This window comes from Corythoichthys intestinalis, chromosome 5 (assembly GCF_030265065.1).
Source record: "Corythoichthys intestinalis isolate RoL2023-P3 chromosome 5, ASM3026506v1, whole genome shotgun sequence".
NCBI classification, from domain to species: domain Eukaryota; kingdom Metazoa; phylum Chordata; class Actinopteri; order Syngnathiformes; family Syngnathidae; genus Corythoichthys; species Corythoichthys intestinalis.
In genome coordinates this window covers 10,793,370-10,813,697 of record NC_080399.1, presented here as the reverse complement: position 1 = coordinate 10,813,697, position 20,328 = coordinate 10,793,370, and the positions used below count along the sequence as shown (strand labels likewise).

The 20,328-nt window shown below is 38.2% G+C and overlaps 1 protein-coding gene across 2 annotated transcripts in view; it reads left to right on the top strand.

Moving 5' to 3' along the window:
- rasef2 (RAS and EF-hand domain containing 2) overlaps positions 1 to 20,328 on the top strand; it is a 39,693-nt gene continuing 19,365 nt past the window's right edge. For both annotated transcript variants that reach the window (XM_057836238.1, XM_057836237.1), the window contains exons 1-4: positions 1 to 410; positions 1,917 to 2,069; positions 10,823 to 10,913; positions 11,124 to 11,219. In XM_057836238.1, the coding sequence (XP_057692221.1) occupies positions 118 to 410; positions 1,917 to 2,069; positions 10,823 to 10,913; positions 11,124 to 11,219 (633 nt within the window). In that variant the 5' untranslated portion in view covers positions 1 to 117. The remainder of the gene's footprint in view (positions 411 to 1,916; positions 2,070 to 10,822; positions 10,914 to 11,123; positions 11,220 to 20,328) is intronic.

Genomic DNA, 20,328 nt, shown 5'->3' with positions numbered 1-20,328 from the left:
TGTTCCACGCTCACCTCTAAGTAACTTTTTGCGACTCGCGAGTACTTCTCTCGAAAGAATGCGAGAAGCATGTGAAGTCGCCACTTGGCGTTTTTAATACGTCCATGTGCGTGAAAAATGGAGCCGAACCACCTCCAAAACCTCTTCTGCATCTGTGACATCAACCAGTCCGGTAAAATTGAGTTTGAGGACTTCACGGTTGTGTGCCGGGAGCTCAACGTGCCCGATTCCGAGGTCCAAACATTGTTCGGCAAGTTCGGCGTGGACGACGAAGGCTGTATCGACTTCGGAAGGTTTTCGTGCAGGTTTAAGGAGGTTTTTCAGACTATGGGGCCTGATTTCTCAACGGTCGGTTCGGGAATGTCGTTTGCGGCTCGGTTCGATATCGACGACGGTGTGCTGTCCGAAAGGTGAGTTCGGTTCCGGTGTGGGCAGAACAGGTGTTCGGCCATTCCGACCGTCATTTTGTTACACCTTATAGGCGTGAAAAAAGTGCAGTTATGTTATGATTGCTTGCCGTCATTCATGCTTTAAACTCCAGAATAGCGATGAATTCGTAGTACAAATACTACTGATACCTATTATTATTATTACTACGACTCATACTTCTAAGGGACTCTAACTAATTTAACTAATTGGCTGCCATTGAAAACGCTGGACTTTTAATGCTTTTTGGTACTGAAAGATGAGGATTCACAGCCAGTCCTCCCATATGAAATGAACCGGACTTCGTTTGGTTCATAATGAAAATTATCTTGTTATTGATTTTTAAAAAAGTGTTTTTCTTTTTTTTTTTTTTTTTTTTTGGGGGGGGGGGATGGGGGTTAAATCAAATTTTATTTTGAATTTAACAAAAAAAAAAATGTTAAATCGATAGCAGGGCCGGCCCAGCCTATATGCAGACTATGCAGCTGCTTAGGGCCCCTGACCATTAGGGGGCCCCCCAATCTGGCAGTTGTTTAATTTATATTCTATTTTTTTTGCTACAGTTTGCTTTATTTGACTTTTGTGAGTTTTGATACTTGATTACAAGCTTAAAAAAATAAGTTTTTCCCTAACTTTCTTTTAGAAAAAGGTTTGGCGCTATCTACTGTAAGTACATTACAAGAGCATTGTAAAACAACGTTCGCATTTAATAGCATTTAAGCTAGTGGAGTTGTGCAGTGCAAGTTATCCAGTTGTTCTTTTGTTGTATTTAGATCCTCATTTATTCATTTTTTGTGGTGTTTGAAGCTAAGTTCAGGTATTTTAATATATTTTTTAAATGGAAGAGCAATTCTACATAGTTTGAAGATGCACTTAGGGAATTATATTTTGTAGTCGCCTTTAATGCTCTTTTGAAAGTACAATCTTAGCAAGTCTTTGTTTTACATCCCCTAAAATTGATTCGGCAACGCAATAAATTTTCTTAATCAGATTACTCGATTGTTCGAACTAACTATTTGATAGATTAGTCGACTACTAAAATAATCAATAGCTGCAGCCCTGATTTTAATCGCCAAAAAGTTGTAGTGATTGGCCTGGTTGTAAAGGTTCTGTAGGACAACTGTTATCCGATGATATTGCTTGCAGCATTCAAATTCAGAATTTTAATACCAAGAGGTAATAACTATTTGACAACAAACATAGTTAAATGATTACCTATGTTACTTTGTCAATCAGTGTTGTGGATTTTCCAATTGAATCAGTAAATTAAAGATTTACTTTCTAGAAAATGAATTCAATGTTTACTATTTCATATTTTTGTCATCTTGCGTTGATATCATTATATTGCACGATTTGTTTGGAAGTTAACAGTGTCTACTTGGACTGCAGCTCGCTAGCTTTTAACATTTCAAATCAGATGTTTCACATTTACTGCATTTTGGTTTCCAAATTGCATTTTCACGTCTGCGTGTTCTTATCCTGTCATGCAGTCTGAAGGAGCAACTTGCCGACCTTTACCAGGCCATTCATGCGTGTGCCAACGCAAGTCTTCTGCAGCAGTATGAGCAAGTTGTCCGCTCTGTGGTCAGCCAAAGCCTGGACATCAGACTGGAATGCTACCAGCTGGAGGCCAGTTTGAGGCGGTGAGAAACCAACGTTTATCACAGTGTTACAAAATGAGGCCATTTGGTGCAAAGAGTTCTTTAAGACTGCCCTGTGTACAAAGAGTTGGTGAAACTACATATATTTATGAGACAATGCCTGGAATTCAAAAAGTTGAACGCTGATCTTTAATTCTGATCATTTCTCAAAAAGACAGCCAATTATGTAATAAAAGCTGGGACAGTAGCATGTTTACCACTTTGTTACATCCTTCAAAATGTGCGCATATCAAGTCAGGTGTAAAGTTAAAGCTAGCTTGAATAATTGGTTTCAGCTATTTAATTATTGTAATTAAACCAGAAGTCGCGACTGGCTTTAGGTGCACTGAGGCAACACTGTCATCTATGGGTGACGTCCTACCACTTCAAAGTAGCCTGTAGCTACAAAGCTAAGTTCTACAGTATTTATTTTGGCTGTCAATGGGAGAAATCTTATTCATTTTTCAAAAATATGGATGGATGATTTTTTTTTTTTAAATAGTCAAATGTGTGCGTGTGTGTGTATACTACATAAATAAAGGGTTGATTATCGGACAGAAATATTCCCACACATAACTGAAGAAGTGATCAAGGACCTTGCACAAAATGATCCAGCCAAAGAATGATCGTTTTTATCACAATTTACAGTGGTACGTCTTTGGAATGTCTCTACATACAGAATTTTCAGGTTACGATACACCTCGATGGGAAAATATTGCCTCCTTTTACTGAAGAAATTTTATGATTCGAAAGGCAAAAATACAGTATGGACTGCTACTCGCAGCTCCCAGAGTTTATGAACATAACATAATTATAGCTGCTCTACCATTGGCTATTGCCTTGTATCAAGTTGGAGAACAGGGACCTCTACTGCAAGCGTCTTTTTCATTCACTCCTCTGGCCATGAGGTTTTTTGCCATCGAGCGAACTTTTATTCCTTACTCTATTCTTTGTCAGGGTATCCGCGGGTTATTAAAAGTATTTAAAAAAGCATTGAATTTAGTTTTCCATTATTAAAGGGGATGTAGCGCCCTGGGAAAATTTTGATATTCCATCATTTATCCATAAACGCATGCCTTTTGTATTCATATCATGCCACTTCGTGTAATTACACACAAGAAAATGAGAGAAATTTGGCTCGATTGTCAAGCTAAAACGACCGGCGCCCGAGATCTGGCAGATTGTGTGCGTGACGTCACGTCAAGTGAAGAGAGTGCCACCGGCCACTAGGGGGGCAGCGCCTGTCTGCATCAATATAATTCCTTCTAGTGTGGGGAGAATTAGGGGTGTTTTGAGCTGTTTATGCTGATGCATTGTGTTCGTCCTGCACATATTCCAGGTTCCCTCATGAAGAAACAACGCTCGTTGTCAATAAAAGAGAATTCAGAGTTGGCAGTGAGGGCTGTTTCTTCAACAAGAAAAAGGCTCAGTGCTTTAATACTGAATGGCGGCGATGATGGCAGACAATTTCGTTTCTAGTTTCAGCGACGAATCCGACGTAGAAGGACGTAACGAATGTTCATCTAATGGTGACGAGGAGAGTTGCAAAGCTTTAATCGGTGTTATAGGTGACCAATTTGAGCCCAAACGAACGCCAATGCAGCGTAATGAAACGGTCATTGAGGGGAGCAATGACACTGATGAAACATCGGCAGCAGATCGTGTGGGAAACACCAATGATTTGTTTAGCATTTCTTTTTGTGAAGCTGATACACCGTGACTGCAAAATAAAGGAATGCATAGAATAATTATAATTTATTGCGCTATCATAGCTTTTCGCTCTGCCAACAGACACAAATATGAACGGGATCAGAGGATTTGTTCTATATATTTTACGAACGATCATTTATACATGTGTCGAGTCCTGTATCCAAAGGCGTGACATTTTTTTTTATTAATTATAAAAGAGTACTCACTCTGGCCATTTCAAGCTTGGCTGCTCCCTTCTTTGCGTAGCTTTAGCCTCCTTTAGCAGTCATCGTCTCTCTCTTGATATCTCGGGACATTTAGGTGGCTGTGCATCTATGGTCGGCACCGCATCTCCTTTGAGCAGCAATCTTTTAGCAAAACCCGATTTCTCTTGTCCATAGTTCGAGAAGCTTTCAGTTGGAAAATGCGCACCACAGAAAAGCGTGCCGGAGGCTGTGTCTAGAAAATTAGCCCTCTTTGCACGGACGAACTTTACCCATTTTCTGTGTAGTCCAGCTTTTTTTTTCGCGTTCAGGAACTCATGGATACTATATTCCGATAAACAACTATTTGTACACCACATAGCACAGCAGTTTTGAACCATTGTTGTGATGTTTTGGTCAAACAAACCCCAACGCTACTCTCTCGTCGTTAAAAAACAATGGCACCTAGCTCCGCCTCGACTTTCAATCACTTGTCGTGACGTCGCCGCCCCATTCGGCTGTTTCCGGAACACTTTCGGTAGTGTTCGTCATTTTCGATCTATTTTCGATAATTGCTCATTAATGTGATTGATTTTTTTGTTAACTTTATCAATATTTGTTATCTTGGCGCATAACGGTTCTATTGATGTCTCACACCCCCTTTGCCGAAACATCCCCTTTAAAGGTATTAAAAGTATTAAATTAGCTGTCGTAAGTCTGGAATTTTTTCACTGTGGTTTTAATTTTGAAGAACATCTCAGTGCAACCTAAATTATATCCGTGACGAAGTTTTTTGTTCGTTTTTTTTTTTTTATCCATAACGAAGATGACGCGTAGAATTTTTACGATGCACTGCACTACAAATCATAATGTACCTCGTGTGTGCGCGCCATTAGCATCATTAGCATCAACATCACAACAGCAGGCAATCGCACAGTACTGTGTGCTAACGCAAGGAACTGCTCATATGCCTTAGTTGTTATGTTCGACGAAAGCCTCAACAAGACAACCAAGTCCAAACAGATGGACCAGCATGTGAGGTATTGGATCGGCGACCAAGTCGCATCCAGATACTTTGGGTCGCAGTTTATGGGTCATGCGAAGGCAGTGGACCTGCTTAACATTTCAAAGTAAGTTGCCAATTCCTCCAATTAAAATGTGTTAGATGCAATAATGTATTTCTGCACAGTTTGCCTTTCGAATGAATGTGAATTTCGCAGTTTTAACTCAAGAGTTAGCCATGTTCAATGGGGTATTGGCAGGTACACTAGCCTTAGCATGGATAAACCGGAGTCGTAGATTCACCATCACTCTGATACACAACACGGTTGACACTGTCTATTATTGGAAGGAGTGCGGGGTAACGTACTAACGTTGATCTGAATAACATGGCATGGTGATAGGCAAATTATAATGTAGGTGATAGTAAAACACCTCCTGGTATATTTAAATGTTTTTCTTGATTAAATAAGAGTACGGATTTTCTCTATCTGATTAAAAGAAATGTCTTCAATAGCTAACAAAGGATTAACATGTGTTTTGTATACTTCAAGTAATGTGATTAGAAAAAAAAAACGATTACCAAGGGAAATGGTCATGTGTAGCTTTTTTATTTTGTGGTAATTAATGGTTAGCTACTGCCATTTAGTGGCTGTTTTTTTTAACTTTCACTGCTAATTGCAAGCACTTTATAGTTAAGGTGGCCAACTTGACAATCACCTACCTACCACCTTGACTAGGTCCTCTTAAAAGGGAAACCTGTTGTATTGCACATGTAATTTCTGAAGTTGCTTTACAATAATGGTGTAAAATCCATTTTATCCTGGGGAAAAAAATTCTGAAAGACCTAATATTTAAATGTGTTTTAATTGTATTTTTAATAAATGTGCATTCTTTTGTCAAACACACTTAATAATTTAGGTTAAATTTGATGTTCAGTGCTTTATTTTTTTTTAATATGATTCAATATTATCTAAATAATGGGTGCGAGAAAAGTATTAATATTCAGTTGAAATGGCATTAAAAAGGGTCTTAAAAGTCTTGAATTTAGGTTTATCAATCCTGGGGGGACCCTGGTGAAACTACATATATTTATGACACCAGGAATTCAAAAAGTTGAACGTTGATCTTTAATTCTGATCATTTTTCAAAAAGACAGCCAATTACGTAATAAAACCTGGGACAGGAGCATGTTTACCACTTTGTTACATCCTTCAAAATGTGCGCATATCAAGTCAGGTGTAAAGTTAAAGCTAGCTTGAATAATTGGTTTCAGCTATCTAATTATTGTAATTAAACCAGAAGTCGCGACTGGCTTTAGGTGCACTGAGGCAACACTGTCATCTATGGGTGACGTCCTCCCACTTCAAAGTAGCCTGTAGCTACAAAGCTAAGTTTTACTGTATTTATTTTGGCTGTCAATGGGAGAAATCTTATTCATTTTTCAAAAATATGTATGGATGATTTTTTTTTTTTTTTAATAGTAAAATGTGTGAGTGTGTATGCTACATAAATAAAGGGTTGATTATCTGACAGAAATATGCCCACACATAACTGAAGAAGTGATGAAGGACCTTGCACAAAATGATCCAGCCAAAGAATGATCGTTTTTATCACAATTTACAGTGGTACGTCTTTGGACTGGCTCTACATAGTACAGAATTTTCAGGTTACGATACACCTCGATGGGAAAATAGTGCCTCCTTTTACTGAAGAAATTTTATGATTCGAAAGGCAAAAATACAGTATGGACTGCTACTCGCAGCTCCCAGAGTTTATGAACGTAACATAATTATAGCTGCTCTACCATTGGCTATTGCCTTGCATCAAGTTGGCGAACAGGGACCTCTACTGCAAGCGTGTTTTTCATTCACCCCCTCTGGCCATGAGATTTTTTGCCATCGAGCTAACTTTTATTCCTTACTCTATTCTTTGTTTTTTACATAATGCACAACTCTCATTTTAAGTTTATTGTGCAATAATCTAATTGTCACATGTTATTGTTATATGTTTTGATGCGGTTTATTTTATTTTTTGGAACGGATTAGGGCAGAGATGTGTAAAATCCAGCCCGGGGGCCAAATGCAGCCCCTGGACAAATTTCATCCGGCCCGTAGCCTCTGTCATAAAACCCATAACGTCTGGCCCACACACACTTGATAAATATAGCAGCATATGAAGTAGTTTATACTAAATGCTGTTCCTCATTTACCTACTAGAGGGCAGCAGCACTCTGAGTGACATCACTGCATGTGACGCTTTACCCCCAATTTTTTAAAACGGCGACAATAAACAAAAAAAGGAAAGTAGACTGTGAGGGCCGGCACTTCAAGGATAGGTGGGAATTGGACTATTTCTTCACTGAAATATGCAACAACTTGGTCTGCCTCATTTGCCAGGAGAATGTGGCTGTTTTTAAAGAGTGACATGCACGACAAGATTGCAGGGAAGGAACGCTGAGAGCCACAGTTTGCACCAGCAGCTTTCTTTCGCCAACTTTAACCGACAGCTGGATAAGAACCGGTTTCGAGAGATTCGAGCATTCCTAAGAAAATGCTCAGCTTGTTTGGGTCGACGTATTTGTGAGAGAATACATTCTCTGTTATGAACTGAAATAAGAGCAGTCATATTTCAAATGAGCCTTGCATGATTGTTACTTTCTCATTTGTCTTATATTTTATTCAAATGTTCTGTGAACTTTTAACTGCCATGTTATTATATTTCATTTTTCAAATGTAATTTGCACTCAAAAGTACAATTACTTCTGTTTTAGAAAAAAAAGTTAAGTGAATATTCAACTGCATGTGATACACATGTTTTAAATGAACCAAAACACATGCCCCCCCCACATTTTTACCACACCAAATCTGGCCCTCTTTGCAAATAGTTTTGACACCCCTGGATTAGGGCATTTACTTACTTATGGAATTTTTGCTTTAAGAAAGTACTTCCAGAACCAATTCATTTCGTAAGTAGAGGTACCACTGTATTTCGTCATTTTAGCTTTTATGTCTGGTTTCCTCATTTTTTTTTTTTTTTTTTTTTTTTCCGAAATTTTTGCTTTCAGCAAGCATCTTAATTTCAGTGCACGAAGACCCTCCCAAATGATGTTGAATGAACAGAAATATATATGTTTCACTGAAAAAAGATTTATCATTTATTGAAGACATAAAGGTCAAATTTTGGCAAGACAAAAGTATTGTCACCTATAGAAAGTAGTGTGAAAATTGAACAAAAAATGTACTTCAAATACAAAAATATGTTACATAACATAAGCAAATTGAGTGGTGGTGCTGTCAGATCACAAATTAATTAGGGCTGTCAAAATTATCGCGTTAACGGGCGTTAATTAATTTTTTAAATTAATCACGTTAAAATATTTGACGCAATTGATGCAGATGGCCCGCTCAGACAGATTTAAATGACAGTGCAGTGAAACGCTCACTTGTTGTGTCTATGGAGTTTTGCCGCCCTCTGCTGGCGCTTGGGGGCGACTGATTTTATAGGCTTCAGCTCCCATCAGCATTGGGTAATTATTGACATCAATGGCGGGCTACTAGTTTATTTTTTGATTGAAAATTTTACAAATTTTATTAAAACGAAAACATTAAGAGGGGTTTTAATATAAAATTTCTATAACTTGTACTAACATTTTTTTTTTTTTTTTTAAGAACTACGAGTCTTTCTATCCATGGATCGCTTTAACAGAATGTTAATAATGTTAATGCCATCTTGTTGAATTATTGTTATAATAAATACAGTCCTTATGTACCGTATGTTGAATGTATATATCCATCTTGTGCCTTATCTTTCCATTCCAACAATAATTTACAGAAAAATATGGCATATTTTATAGATGGTTTGAATTGCGATTAATTACGATTAATTAATTTTTAAGCTGTAATTAACCCGATTAAAAATTTTAATCATTTGACAGCCCTAAAATTAATATTTTGTATGACTTCCATGGGCTTGAAGGACTTCATCCATGCGGTTCGGCAAGGATTCATACAATTTATTGATGAAGTCATCAGGAACATCAAAGAAAGCAGTCTTGCATGCCTCCCAGAGTTCATCAACATTCTTGGTTTTCGTCTTCCATGCTTCCTCTTTCATCCTACCCCAGACATGCTCAATGATGTTCATGTCTGGTGACTGGGCTGGCCACTCCTGGGGGATCTTGATCTTTTTTGCCTTAAGGAACTTTGAGGTAGACATTGAAGTATGCGATGGAGCACCATCCTGCTGCAGAATTTGTCCCTTTTTATGGTTAGGAATGTGAGAGGCAGCTAAGATTTGTTTATATTTCAGACTATTTATGTTGCCTTCCACCCTGCAGATCTCTCGCACACCTCCATACAGGATGCAACCCAGGCCATGATTTTGTCACCACCAAACGTCAATGTTTTCTGAGTGAATCTTGGATCCATGCAGGCTCCAGTAGGTCTCCTGCAATATTTTTCAGCGTCCATCCTTTTGACAGGCTGTGGGCCTTGGCAAATGCCACACGTTTTTTTAATTGTCTGCACCCTGAGAGATCTGCTGGGTGGAAGGCAACATAAATAGTCTGAAATATCAACAAATCTTAGCTACCTCTTACATTCCCAACCATAAAAAGGGACACATTCTGCAGCAGGATGGTGCTCCATCGCATACTTCAATGTCTACCTCAAAGTTCCTCAAGGCAAAGAAGTTCAAGATCCTCCAGGACTGGCCAGCCCAGTCACCAGACATGAACATCATTGAGCATTTCTGGGGTAGGATGAAAGAGGAAGCATGGAAGACAAAACCCAATAATGTTGATGAACTCTGGGAGGCATGCAAAACTGCGTTCTTTGATGTTCCTGATGACTTCATCAATAAATTGTATGAATCCTTGCCGAACCGCATCGATGCAGTCCTTCAAGGCCATGGAAGTCATACAAAATATTAAATTTGGATCCCACAGCACCACAACTTAATTCGCTTATTTTATAGAATATATTTTTGTATTTGAAGTACATTTTTGTTCAATTTTCACACTACGTTCTGTAGGCGACAAAACTTTTGTCTTGTGAAAATTTGACTTTTATGTCTTCATTAAATGAGAAATCTTTTTTCAGTGAAAAAAAAATATTTTTGTACATTCAACATCATTAGGGAGGGTCTTAGTTTTCATATGAGCCACTTCTGAAACAAATTGAATAATTAAAATTCAGGTTATTAGCAATTGTTTCTACAAAATGGATAAGCGACAACTTTTGTCAGGGACTGTATATATATTTCAACCTGATTTTGATCCTCTGTGTATTCCAAAGAAAGTTAAAACTCTATGGGGGGAAAAAAAATAGTTTTTCAAACTTTTTTTACTCTGTTGTTCTCTTGTAAAACATTGTTCAAGTTTGCTGCTGTCAATACAGATGAATAAACACCTTCATTCTTCATTTTTCTATTTTAGGCTCGATTGCATAACTACAATGCGAGATTAACTGCGAGCAAGCACCGGAAAATAATCTTATTCGCTTCCTGGTACTCAGTCTAGTGTTTACATAAAAAAAAATCGCGTCAATAGCGTGATTATTAAAAGCATATACAAAGAAGCTTTTGATTGATTGAGTGCACGAAGGTGCACTTGATTAAACTCACTTTTGATGGTCAGGAGTTACAGAAAAGTAACTTTTTAGGTTATTTATCATGCCTCAGTCACCTGTCGTGACGAGGCGGGGCAGAAGTGACATTCCTTCCTTAAGGAAGTTAGTGGGTAAATGTGTTGCTCTACCTGTTCTTTTCCATTTTCACCGCTTAGCATTCGCACGTATGTTTCCACACTCTTGCTTTTCATTTTAAGACAGGGTTGCATTTTCTTTGTGTTCATTCTGGAAGCAGGGTGGAAGACATGAACAGCAGCCAGTTGTCCGAACTGGAGGACGACATGCAGAGGCAACTTGCTGGGACTGAGGAAAGAGCAAGAGCTGAGGTAAGCACTGGACTTGAAAAATACTAGTAATTTTGGCACTAAATGTGGAATAATTAGCTTACCAAAAACAAGATAGAGGCTGTTTTGCAACTTTACTTATCCCTAAGGGGTCACCACAAGGTTGAATTGTCGAACATAGGATGCTTTGCGTAAGGACTGATTCTTTTTCAGCTTTTTGTCCTCTGACCGTTTGGCTTTTTGTGTCCAAAGGAGCGCAAGAAAATGGAGGAAGTCATGTGTAACATGCAGAGGAAACACGAGAATCGCATTGCAGACATGCAGGTCACTGTGGACCGTCTATTACAGGTAGCGTTGCCAAATGTATAGAAGTATCAATATTAGTATCCTGATACCAATATTTATTCACAAATGTATTGATGCCAATTATTGATTTGTGTCTGCCCTTCCACATTACCAGAAATATACCGCATGTATTTTGCGCGACTCGATTAGGGGTGTGACAACATATCGAAAAGGTGATACATTGCGATACTTTGTAGCACAAAAGGTTATCGATATGTTGTCACCAAGAATCGGTTTATCGTTTTGAAAAGATGTCACTGTTTAAAAAAAAATAACAGGTTGCTACCTAAGTCTTTCATTAGAATACCTTATTGGCCCGAATATAAGACGGTGTTTTTTGCATTGAAATAAGACTGAAAAAGAGGGGGTCGCCTTATATTCGCGGTCTAGACATTATACCCATTCATGACGCTAGATGGCGCCAGATATCATTGAAGCAATGTTCTGTCATGATAGATCTCAGCTACTCTGAAGTTTAACCAGTTTGCATTATTTTATTGCAATGTTTTTCCTTATTCAGATTTGTTTCAAGACTACAGTTACAGTTAGACTTCACTTTGGTGGTTAATGCAGTTTACTGGTGCATGATAATTCTTGGTCCGATAATTACCGGTCCGATAATAGGAATTATGACGTCATCCCAATAAATGCATTAACATTATTGATAGGACCGATAATATGTACTGTGCTGGCTGACCTGGTAATCAGTTGACCATTTGCGGGGCATTGCTGCCACCTGCTGGTCAGAATAATTCGCTCGAACTCATTCACTTTACACAGTGCTGTTTCTAGCGGTAGCATTGACAATCGTGAATGCTTTCTGTTACTTACGTTTCCGCCTCGGAATTATATGTCTGTAAGTATTTGTTTACTATAAGATATGGATGTGCAATATATGTTTACTTTGTCAATGAAGGGTCATATGTACAGAACTTCGTAAGTTGTTGTGTTATAGAAGCCAGCCAATGCTTAAGGCTAGTAGCTCAAGCTAGTGTGCTGTGCTATGCCATTCATACATATAATAGTTGTCGTGTAATGTTAGTCCTGTCAGCATGCTTGGTAGGATTTTATACTATGCAGAGAAACCTCATACTTTATTGAATATGGGTTCACTCACTGCCGTTTATATTGATTATTATATTGTAAGCCATTAATCCATTTTGTTCTACCATATTTTTGTTATGAGGAATGAGTGATAAAGCTTACTACAGTATATAATGTTTGCATTTTACAGTGTTAGTTATAATCAATCAAATCAAATTTATTTATATAGCCCTTTACAAAACACGAAAGGTGCCCAAAGTGCTTTACAACAAAGACAAACATGGCAAATAGGAAATAAAAGGCAGACCACCACCGTCTCCTGTTGCACCAAATATTTTTATCTGATGACAAAGCACAATACCTGTTGGGTTTGTTTTAGTTCAGTGCTCATTGTTCAGGAAACACATCTTCAATTATACTGACTAATTGATTGTGATTGACTCAAATTATATTTATTTGAAAAAATAAATATTGGCACTTTATTTGAAGTCAAAACTGTTCTTGTCTTTGTTTTGTTCAGTATTATAATGTTCACTTCATTATGAAAATTCTGGTGAGGTCAAAGGCAAATGTATGTTGAATCCACCATTATTATTATTTTTTTTTTTTTTTTAAACCTCCAGGTGTTCAAAAACTCGGGTGAATATACATTTTAAAAATTATGTATTTATAATCTGATATCGGTATCGGCTTTGAGGAGCAGGAAGTTATCGATATCGGTATCGGTTTCAAAAAATGGATATCGTGCACCCCTAATGCAGTTATTGCAATTTTGTTGTTTTATCACAACAGATTGGTTTATTTACATTCCAAAAACCATAAGCCATTCATTTACAAATGTGATTGCAATTAGTTTACATATTTAAATGTTCACATATTAAGATTTGAATGAAGCAAAATAACATGATTTTTCTCTCAAATATGTTGTTATAAACATTTCTTTTGGCTGTACTGTAATTATTTTCTGTATAAAAATTAATTTGGTGTTGAAAAAGTATTTTTTTCAAACTTGAGTCTTGAAAAAAGTGGGGGTCGTCTTATAATCAGTGCCGTCTTATATTCGGGGCCAATACGGTAGTATCTACATTAGCTCACTGGCTACAGTTGGTAGCGCTAGACATCCAATTAATTTTGACTGGATTGGACTTCTAGCACCGTCAATGGCACTGAAATCAGAGCATTCACAGCCAGTCTTTTGTGGGTATTTACATGTTAGTGTTCATTTTAGGGTACACGTGTCAAACCGGTCCTCAAAAGGCCGCAGTGGGTACTGGATTTCATGAAAACCAATTCCTTTTCATCAATCTGGTGTCTTACAAGTGTAATCAGTTGATTGCAGTCAGGTTCTGCGTATTTTAGTATAAGCCTCATTGGTTGAATTGTTTGTGCTGGATCTGTTGGAACACAGACCAGGACCCACTGCAGGCCTTTGTGGAATTGGTTTGACACCCCTATTTTAGGGCATTTACAAGTTTCTTTCTGTTGATGATTCTTTTTCTATAGACCCCAATCACCAAAGTCACACAATCACGTGATCACTGTATTGTGCCGCCATATTGTCCGTCATTGTGCGTCGTATTGTCAATGATCGTAGTTTGTAAAGGTGGATTCACTTGCAAATTATGGAAGCCCCGGTGCTTTCAGACGCTGTAAACTCATTGGATGAGTTGTATAAAAGCCATTATTTGGAAAAGCTTCGGTCGATCCAGTCGCCAGATCCATATTTGATGCCCAAACTGATGTTTCCTCCCGTGCGGTTCCATGCATCAGAGCTCATCCTGAGACCACAAAATTTCCAATCATACTCCAGTTTATGTCACGATGATGAGTCGGGTACCCAAAATCGGCACTGGCCCGAATATAAACCGACATTTGGTTTGCTGAGGGTCACCGTTGTCACAATTGTAAAATGAAATTTGATCGACAACGGGCCGGTGTGTGCCGAAAAATAGCTGCCCCATGTGAAATGTTCCCCCTGCCAGGAGCGCTTATTTATAACGCTTTATTGACGTGAAAACATCAAATGTTTTCATGGACGCATTACAGTAATGGATTTACGACTGTAAGATCAGTTTTAAATAATTAAATTACACAAAATATTAGTACTGTGTTTTAGTAATAAATCACGGACTGGGCCACATAACCATCTTTGAACAGAAATGTATTAGTCTACAGGTTTTCACGACCATATCCCAATTACAATCCTGGCCTCATATTGATGTTTTCGCCGCTGTCTAACTGCTGTCCACACAAACACATCATGGACCGAGATAAACAAACCGTGCTGCTTTCGAGATTTGCCCTTTTAACAATGGGCACACAGCAACTACTAATATGACAGTTTATCTTCTCTGTTACTGCAACCAACTGCCACACATCCCTTCACCATTTTGATTAATCAATGTTAACGATTGTCAGGAAGGTTTTTGGGTTCGTTTACTAGGCGGTGAGTCCTTAGACAAGCAGAAAAACACACAGTAATAGGAGGAATGTACGTAGCGGTAATATGTAAACACGATGAGCTGACGGACAATATGGCGGCACCAATCAGGGGGGCGGAGTTGTGACGTCACGTGATTGGGGTCTATTCTTTTGGGGACATTCTTGAGTCCCTTCTTTTTCAGTAACCTAAAATCAAATTGAAGTCACCTGTAAATGCCCACAAATCAACAGGAAGTCACCTGTAAATACCCCAAAATGAACTCATTGCCTGGCATTGGCTGCCGCTGACGGCCGTAGTTGTCCAATCAATTTGATGTGGGAGGGATGACAGCGAATGAGTGAATGTTCATTCGCTGCCACCCTTCCAGTTCAAATAGATTTGACGTCTACTAGTGATAAACACTTTCCAATTCACAGCAGAAGGATGAAAATAGCTTGTTTTTCTGTTCATTAGTTATCAAATATCGTAGAATGATTTTCCGACCCATGTATAGTATCGATAATTGTTGTATCGCCATTTTGTGAGATCATCGTTATCATGAGCCTTATATTGCATATCGTATCGTGAGCTATGTGGCTGCCTTTGACAATAGTAGATGTCCAGTCATGTGGCACTTAAAAACTAAATCAAAACTCTTTGAATGACTTTGTCTCAAGTAAAATTCCAATCAACATTTGAAACTGCAACCTCTCCATGTTCGAATGAATTGGACATCTGCTCATGACTCGTGAAACTCATTTCAGTTCACAACAAAAGAATAATTGGACATTACGTGATGGGACGTCTATAGTCAATAGCACTGAAAGAGTTGATTAGGAAAAAGATAAACATTAAATTAAAAAAATATATAGAAAATAGCATCTAGTATTTTCGAGTTGAAATTTTTGTATCGTAACGATATAATTTATGCAGTTTTTCCGCATTTTAATAATATGAACTGAAACCAAAACCTGAAAATACTTGCACTCCTTTATTTTGCATTGTGCTTCCTTTTAGAGGAAACTTTTAAAAACTGAAAAACTGAACTTTTTTTAATGACGCAATGTTGTCGTCTACTGGTGATGAACTAATTTCAATTCACACCCGAAGTATGAAAAGAGCAACATGATTGGATGTCCAATATAACCGACGGCAATAATGAAACCTGCCCTACTTGATTGAGGAAATACTTTCAGCTGATCTCTAAAATTAACTTTAAAATTTTTCCATGATCACATAATGGTCAAGCCCCATTACGAACTCACTTTCTGGTTTGTTGGGTTTCAAATTCCAAGTGTACCAAACCAACTCGAAAACATATGGAAGGCTTCCTTTGCCTCCGGAATGTAAACAAAAACAAGCTCTGCCAGTAAGGATGAGTGATGAAACAACAAAATGGAATGACAAAATTGATTATTACATGGAACAATGTGCCAGGTTACACAAGGCTACACTAGGCTGTCAAATTTTAGTGTGCGATAATTATCTCATAATTTTTTTTTAAAAACCAATTTACAATAACGCAGTGAGAATACAGTACATATTAATAGAACAAGTACACCCATTTAAACGTAATAAAGGTTTACTCTTAAATTCAAAAATACTTTTTAAGAAATCACAACCAAAAACAATAGACCATGCCTCTTAAGACAACAATATTAATACCGCACAGAAACACAGAAGAAATAAAATGTCTTTTTCAAGAAAAAAATAAAATTGCACTTAATAACTTAAGCTTTTAGGCAAATGAAAACTTTTCCCCTCATAGCTTCTACCATAGCGTTCCATGTGTAATATTCTAATTGGATGTTTTCCGAGGCACCCTGAAGCGCACGCAACGGTGATGTTGTTTTGTTCATTTGACCCGGCACAGCCTGCCGAGAGCCACAGGCTAAGGAAGTGTTGTTAGCGCTGTGTGTTAATAAAAAACCGATGTCAGCACGCCGTGTGTTTGATATCATTGCCAGAACAACGCACATAATAGGACACCATACAGCCGCCTTTTTAATGTTCGTCCATGTTCGCTGGTTAAACCGTGAATAAGCAACTGGGCTGTTGACTCCAGGCGCGGCTCCGCCTATTTTGACGGATGTGTCTCCGGCAAAAAAAAAAAAAAAAAATATGGAGATGGTCCACAGTCAATCCGGAGCACTTGACGCGGCCGGCGTACGTTGAACAATAGGATATAATGGGAACGGATTGGCTCCAGCGCTATTTTTTGCCGCACCCGGAACGAAGGTGCATTTTGCGTAGTTGGTAGCAAAGAAGCCGAAGTTTTAACAGCACGTCGCAGCGGAAAACTTACCGCCTTCATTTTCATTTACCGTGCGATTAATGGAATTATTGCATATTGCGACAGGCTTACTACTGACACTAACCTCTCATTGTCTGTTATTGATGTACTGATTGATTTTTATTTCGAGTAGTTAAAGAAAAAACAATGAGAAAGAAAGTAATAATTAGAGGTGGGAATCTTTGGTCACCTAACGATTGGATTACGATTCAGAGGCTCTGATTCGATTATAAATCGATTATAGATGCACCACAACCCCCCCCCCCCCCCCCCCCCCCCCCCCAAAAAAAAAAGCTTTAAATTTTTTTTTACAGTAGTTCAAAAATTGTTCAAAAATCCTCTCAGGCTTAACAAACTACTATTTCAGTACGAAGTTGACCGTTAAAAACAGTAAATAAAATACTCAAGTCCCCGTTCTGTATCGGCAGCTTTAAACTACATTCAATTAATTTAATGTTGTGAATCAACCGTTAAAGTTGTTAAAATTGCTCCCGTTATTCCATATTTTCCCTTTTGTCTACTTTCGATGTGAAAGTTTTAAAACTGTTTCATCATTTAAAGATTCAAGTCGATTTTGCAGATTTTTTTTTTTTTAGATAAAAAGTAATTAGGTTTGCTACAACAGAGCCTTCTAGAGAAGTCTACTGCTTTAAGATGGCGCCTGTTTACTAGCGCGGGAAAGTCTGTCATTTCGCATCTAGTTCTTGGTATATGATCTAACACGGCCGTCGTCTATCATTTCACATCTAGTTCTAGATATATGTGATATCTACCATAGTCGTATGTTGCAACTAGCAACTGGGCGCGGTTTGTAGCGGCTGACGGCCACAGTCAGGTATTGTTTTTTGTTTTTAATCTAGCGGCATGAGTTGAACATGATATTTACTCTCGGTCTGTTCCTCATTGCGTCCTGAAGACCGCGCTGATTGTGTTTTATTTCCGCTTTACCTGCTATAATTCAATAATTGGAATTTGGATGTTTGTGAATCGTTCTCGAATCTTCCACGGCCGAATTGCGAATAATCTAAGAATCGGAAATTTCGCGCGCCTCTAGTAATAATAACAAAAGACAAAATATATGTACCTTGAAAAGGGGTGGGAAGAAGCTCATCTTTTTTGAGTCCCACCGCCTATTCAGTCTTTAAAATTTTCATGGGAGAACTGTCACTTCAAAATATTATCATCCCAGTTCGTCACTGTCAGAGGTGGTTAGAGTAGTTAGAAATTTTACTCCAAAGTATTGTTACTAAAGGAATAACAAACAAACAAACAAAAAAAAACCAAGTACAAGTAAAAACCTATTCGGTGAAAAGAATACCGGTACTCAAATTTTATTAAGTAATTGCTTACAGTGTCAGGTTTCTTTTTTAATCAAAGGTAATTTTTTTCCAGCACAACGTCATCTATGAACTGTTAATATAATGTACGATAACTTATTACATGACCATATCAGGCCCCAAAAAATGACAAAACATAGAATTCAGACAAAAAAAAATCTACAGGAATGAAACATCACCCATTCAAATCACATGAGTCCTTCTAGTGGAGAAAACATGTACCATGATATTAAAACCATCAGATCTCCAGGTTTCCGTTGTCTATCTGTACCAAACAAAAATTGGTAGGGGGGATGAAATCCGTGCTTTTGAGTATAGTTGTCGTGAAATGTTTTTTTTTTTTTTTTAATGTGCTTTAAAGTGCTTGTGACACGAAAAAGCATGTTTATTTCATAATACACGCGGTATTTTATGCCCCTGAATGATATGGACCGCTTGGATGTGTGTGGAAGTGATCGCTATATTTATTTAGTTTTTTGAATCCCGCGCCATGAAAATGAGTGACTTCCGGCTTCGGTCTTGCATTGAGGAGGAGGGCGCTGTGACGTGTACGGTAGAAGACGTTCTCTTCACTATACTGTGTACTGTTGTGTATGAGGACGAAGGATTCAGCTGATTTTGTGGATTAATACTTTTATTTTTTGCATCACGCCAGCCAAACGGCTGCAGAAAAATCATTCTGTATGCGGGAGAGGCGTATGCGCCTTTTTGGAGTTTCAAAAGGTTCCCATTCACCGTGGATATTTACTGTGGGACCATTGGACTTACAAGGAAGTGAGTAAACATCTTGTTTTGTATTATGTCAAATACGAATACAGTGATTACAAAGTAAACACTATAAAATTCCTTTAAATAAAGGACTACTTACGTTTGATCATTGATAGGCGTGTAAAAAGCTATCCTCATGCTCATTAGCAGTTAGCTGTTAGCGCGTTAGCTACACAACAACTCCAGCCACCCTCCTCCAGGGAACGAACTGTAAATTGCTCTCCGCCGGGCGGTTTGCCGATCCGCAAAGAAACTCTACAACCGGGTCGTCATGTCAAATAATCCAGGCTAGTTATGTGTGATTTTCCACTTCGAAGACTTTGAAACATCCCTCGGTTCGGGTTAGCATGTCGGCTAGCTGTCACTCCTTCTGGTCTGTTTACATTCTCCGAAGCCGGGGAAGGGAAATTACATATGTCCGATTTAGGTGTCATAAAATATCGTTCGGGAGGTGTGACAGTAAAGGTGAAGTCGACTGTTTTGACCATTATGGAGTAATTTTGCCATTTCGTCTTGAATAAATGGATTTTTATTATTTTATATTCCATTTAGCACAAGATTGTTATTTGTCATGACCATGCCATTTATTTAGCAATTGGGGAAAGTACTTGGGTAAAAAGAATATCCTGTAAAAATATTGAAGTAAAGAGACAGAAACAATGACATTTTGCCGCTCTCTTCGTCGCGTTTTCCTCATTGTGAATAGTTCCCCCTCGACGGGCTGACTGGTCCTTCTCAAGCCATTTATATAGCTATTGGGGAAAAATACTTGGATAAAAAGAATATCCTGTAAAAATATTGGGAGTAGAGAGACTGAAACAATGACATTTTGCAGCTCTCTTCGTCGCGTTTTCCTCGTTCTGAATAATTTCCCCTCAATGGGCTGAATAGTAAAATCGATGAGCCAAGTCTACCGCTGACGTCATCCACCTGTTGGGGACGCTAAAGCCCTATAATGGTAGGCGTGGCTAACCGGCAGATTAAAAGACTAATTTCTCGTCATCTGCGCTTTGCTAAATTGTTGTATATAGTCGAATCGTCTCAAAATATTATTCTAATTCACATAATAATGCCATTTAAGACTTTTTTTCTGGTGTCATATGCTCTTTAAAGACTCCATGTGAACAGGCTGGCGTGATGCAAGCTTTGTGTGTGTGGTCATGTGACAGTATTGTTCGTCCGATTAGTATAACGGAGTTATGTGATTATTGTTCCGGCGTCTGTGGAAAAAATAAAAAGTAAAATCTA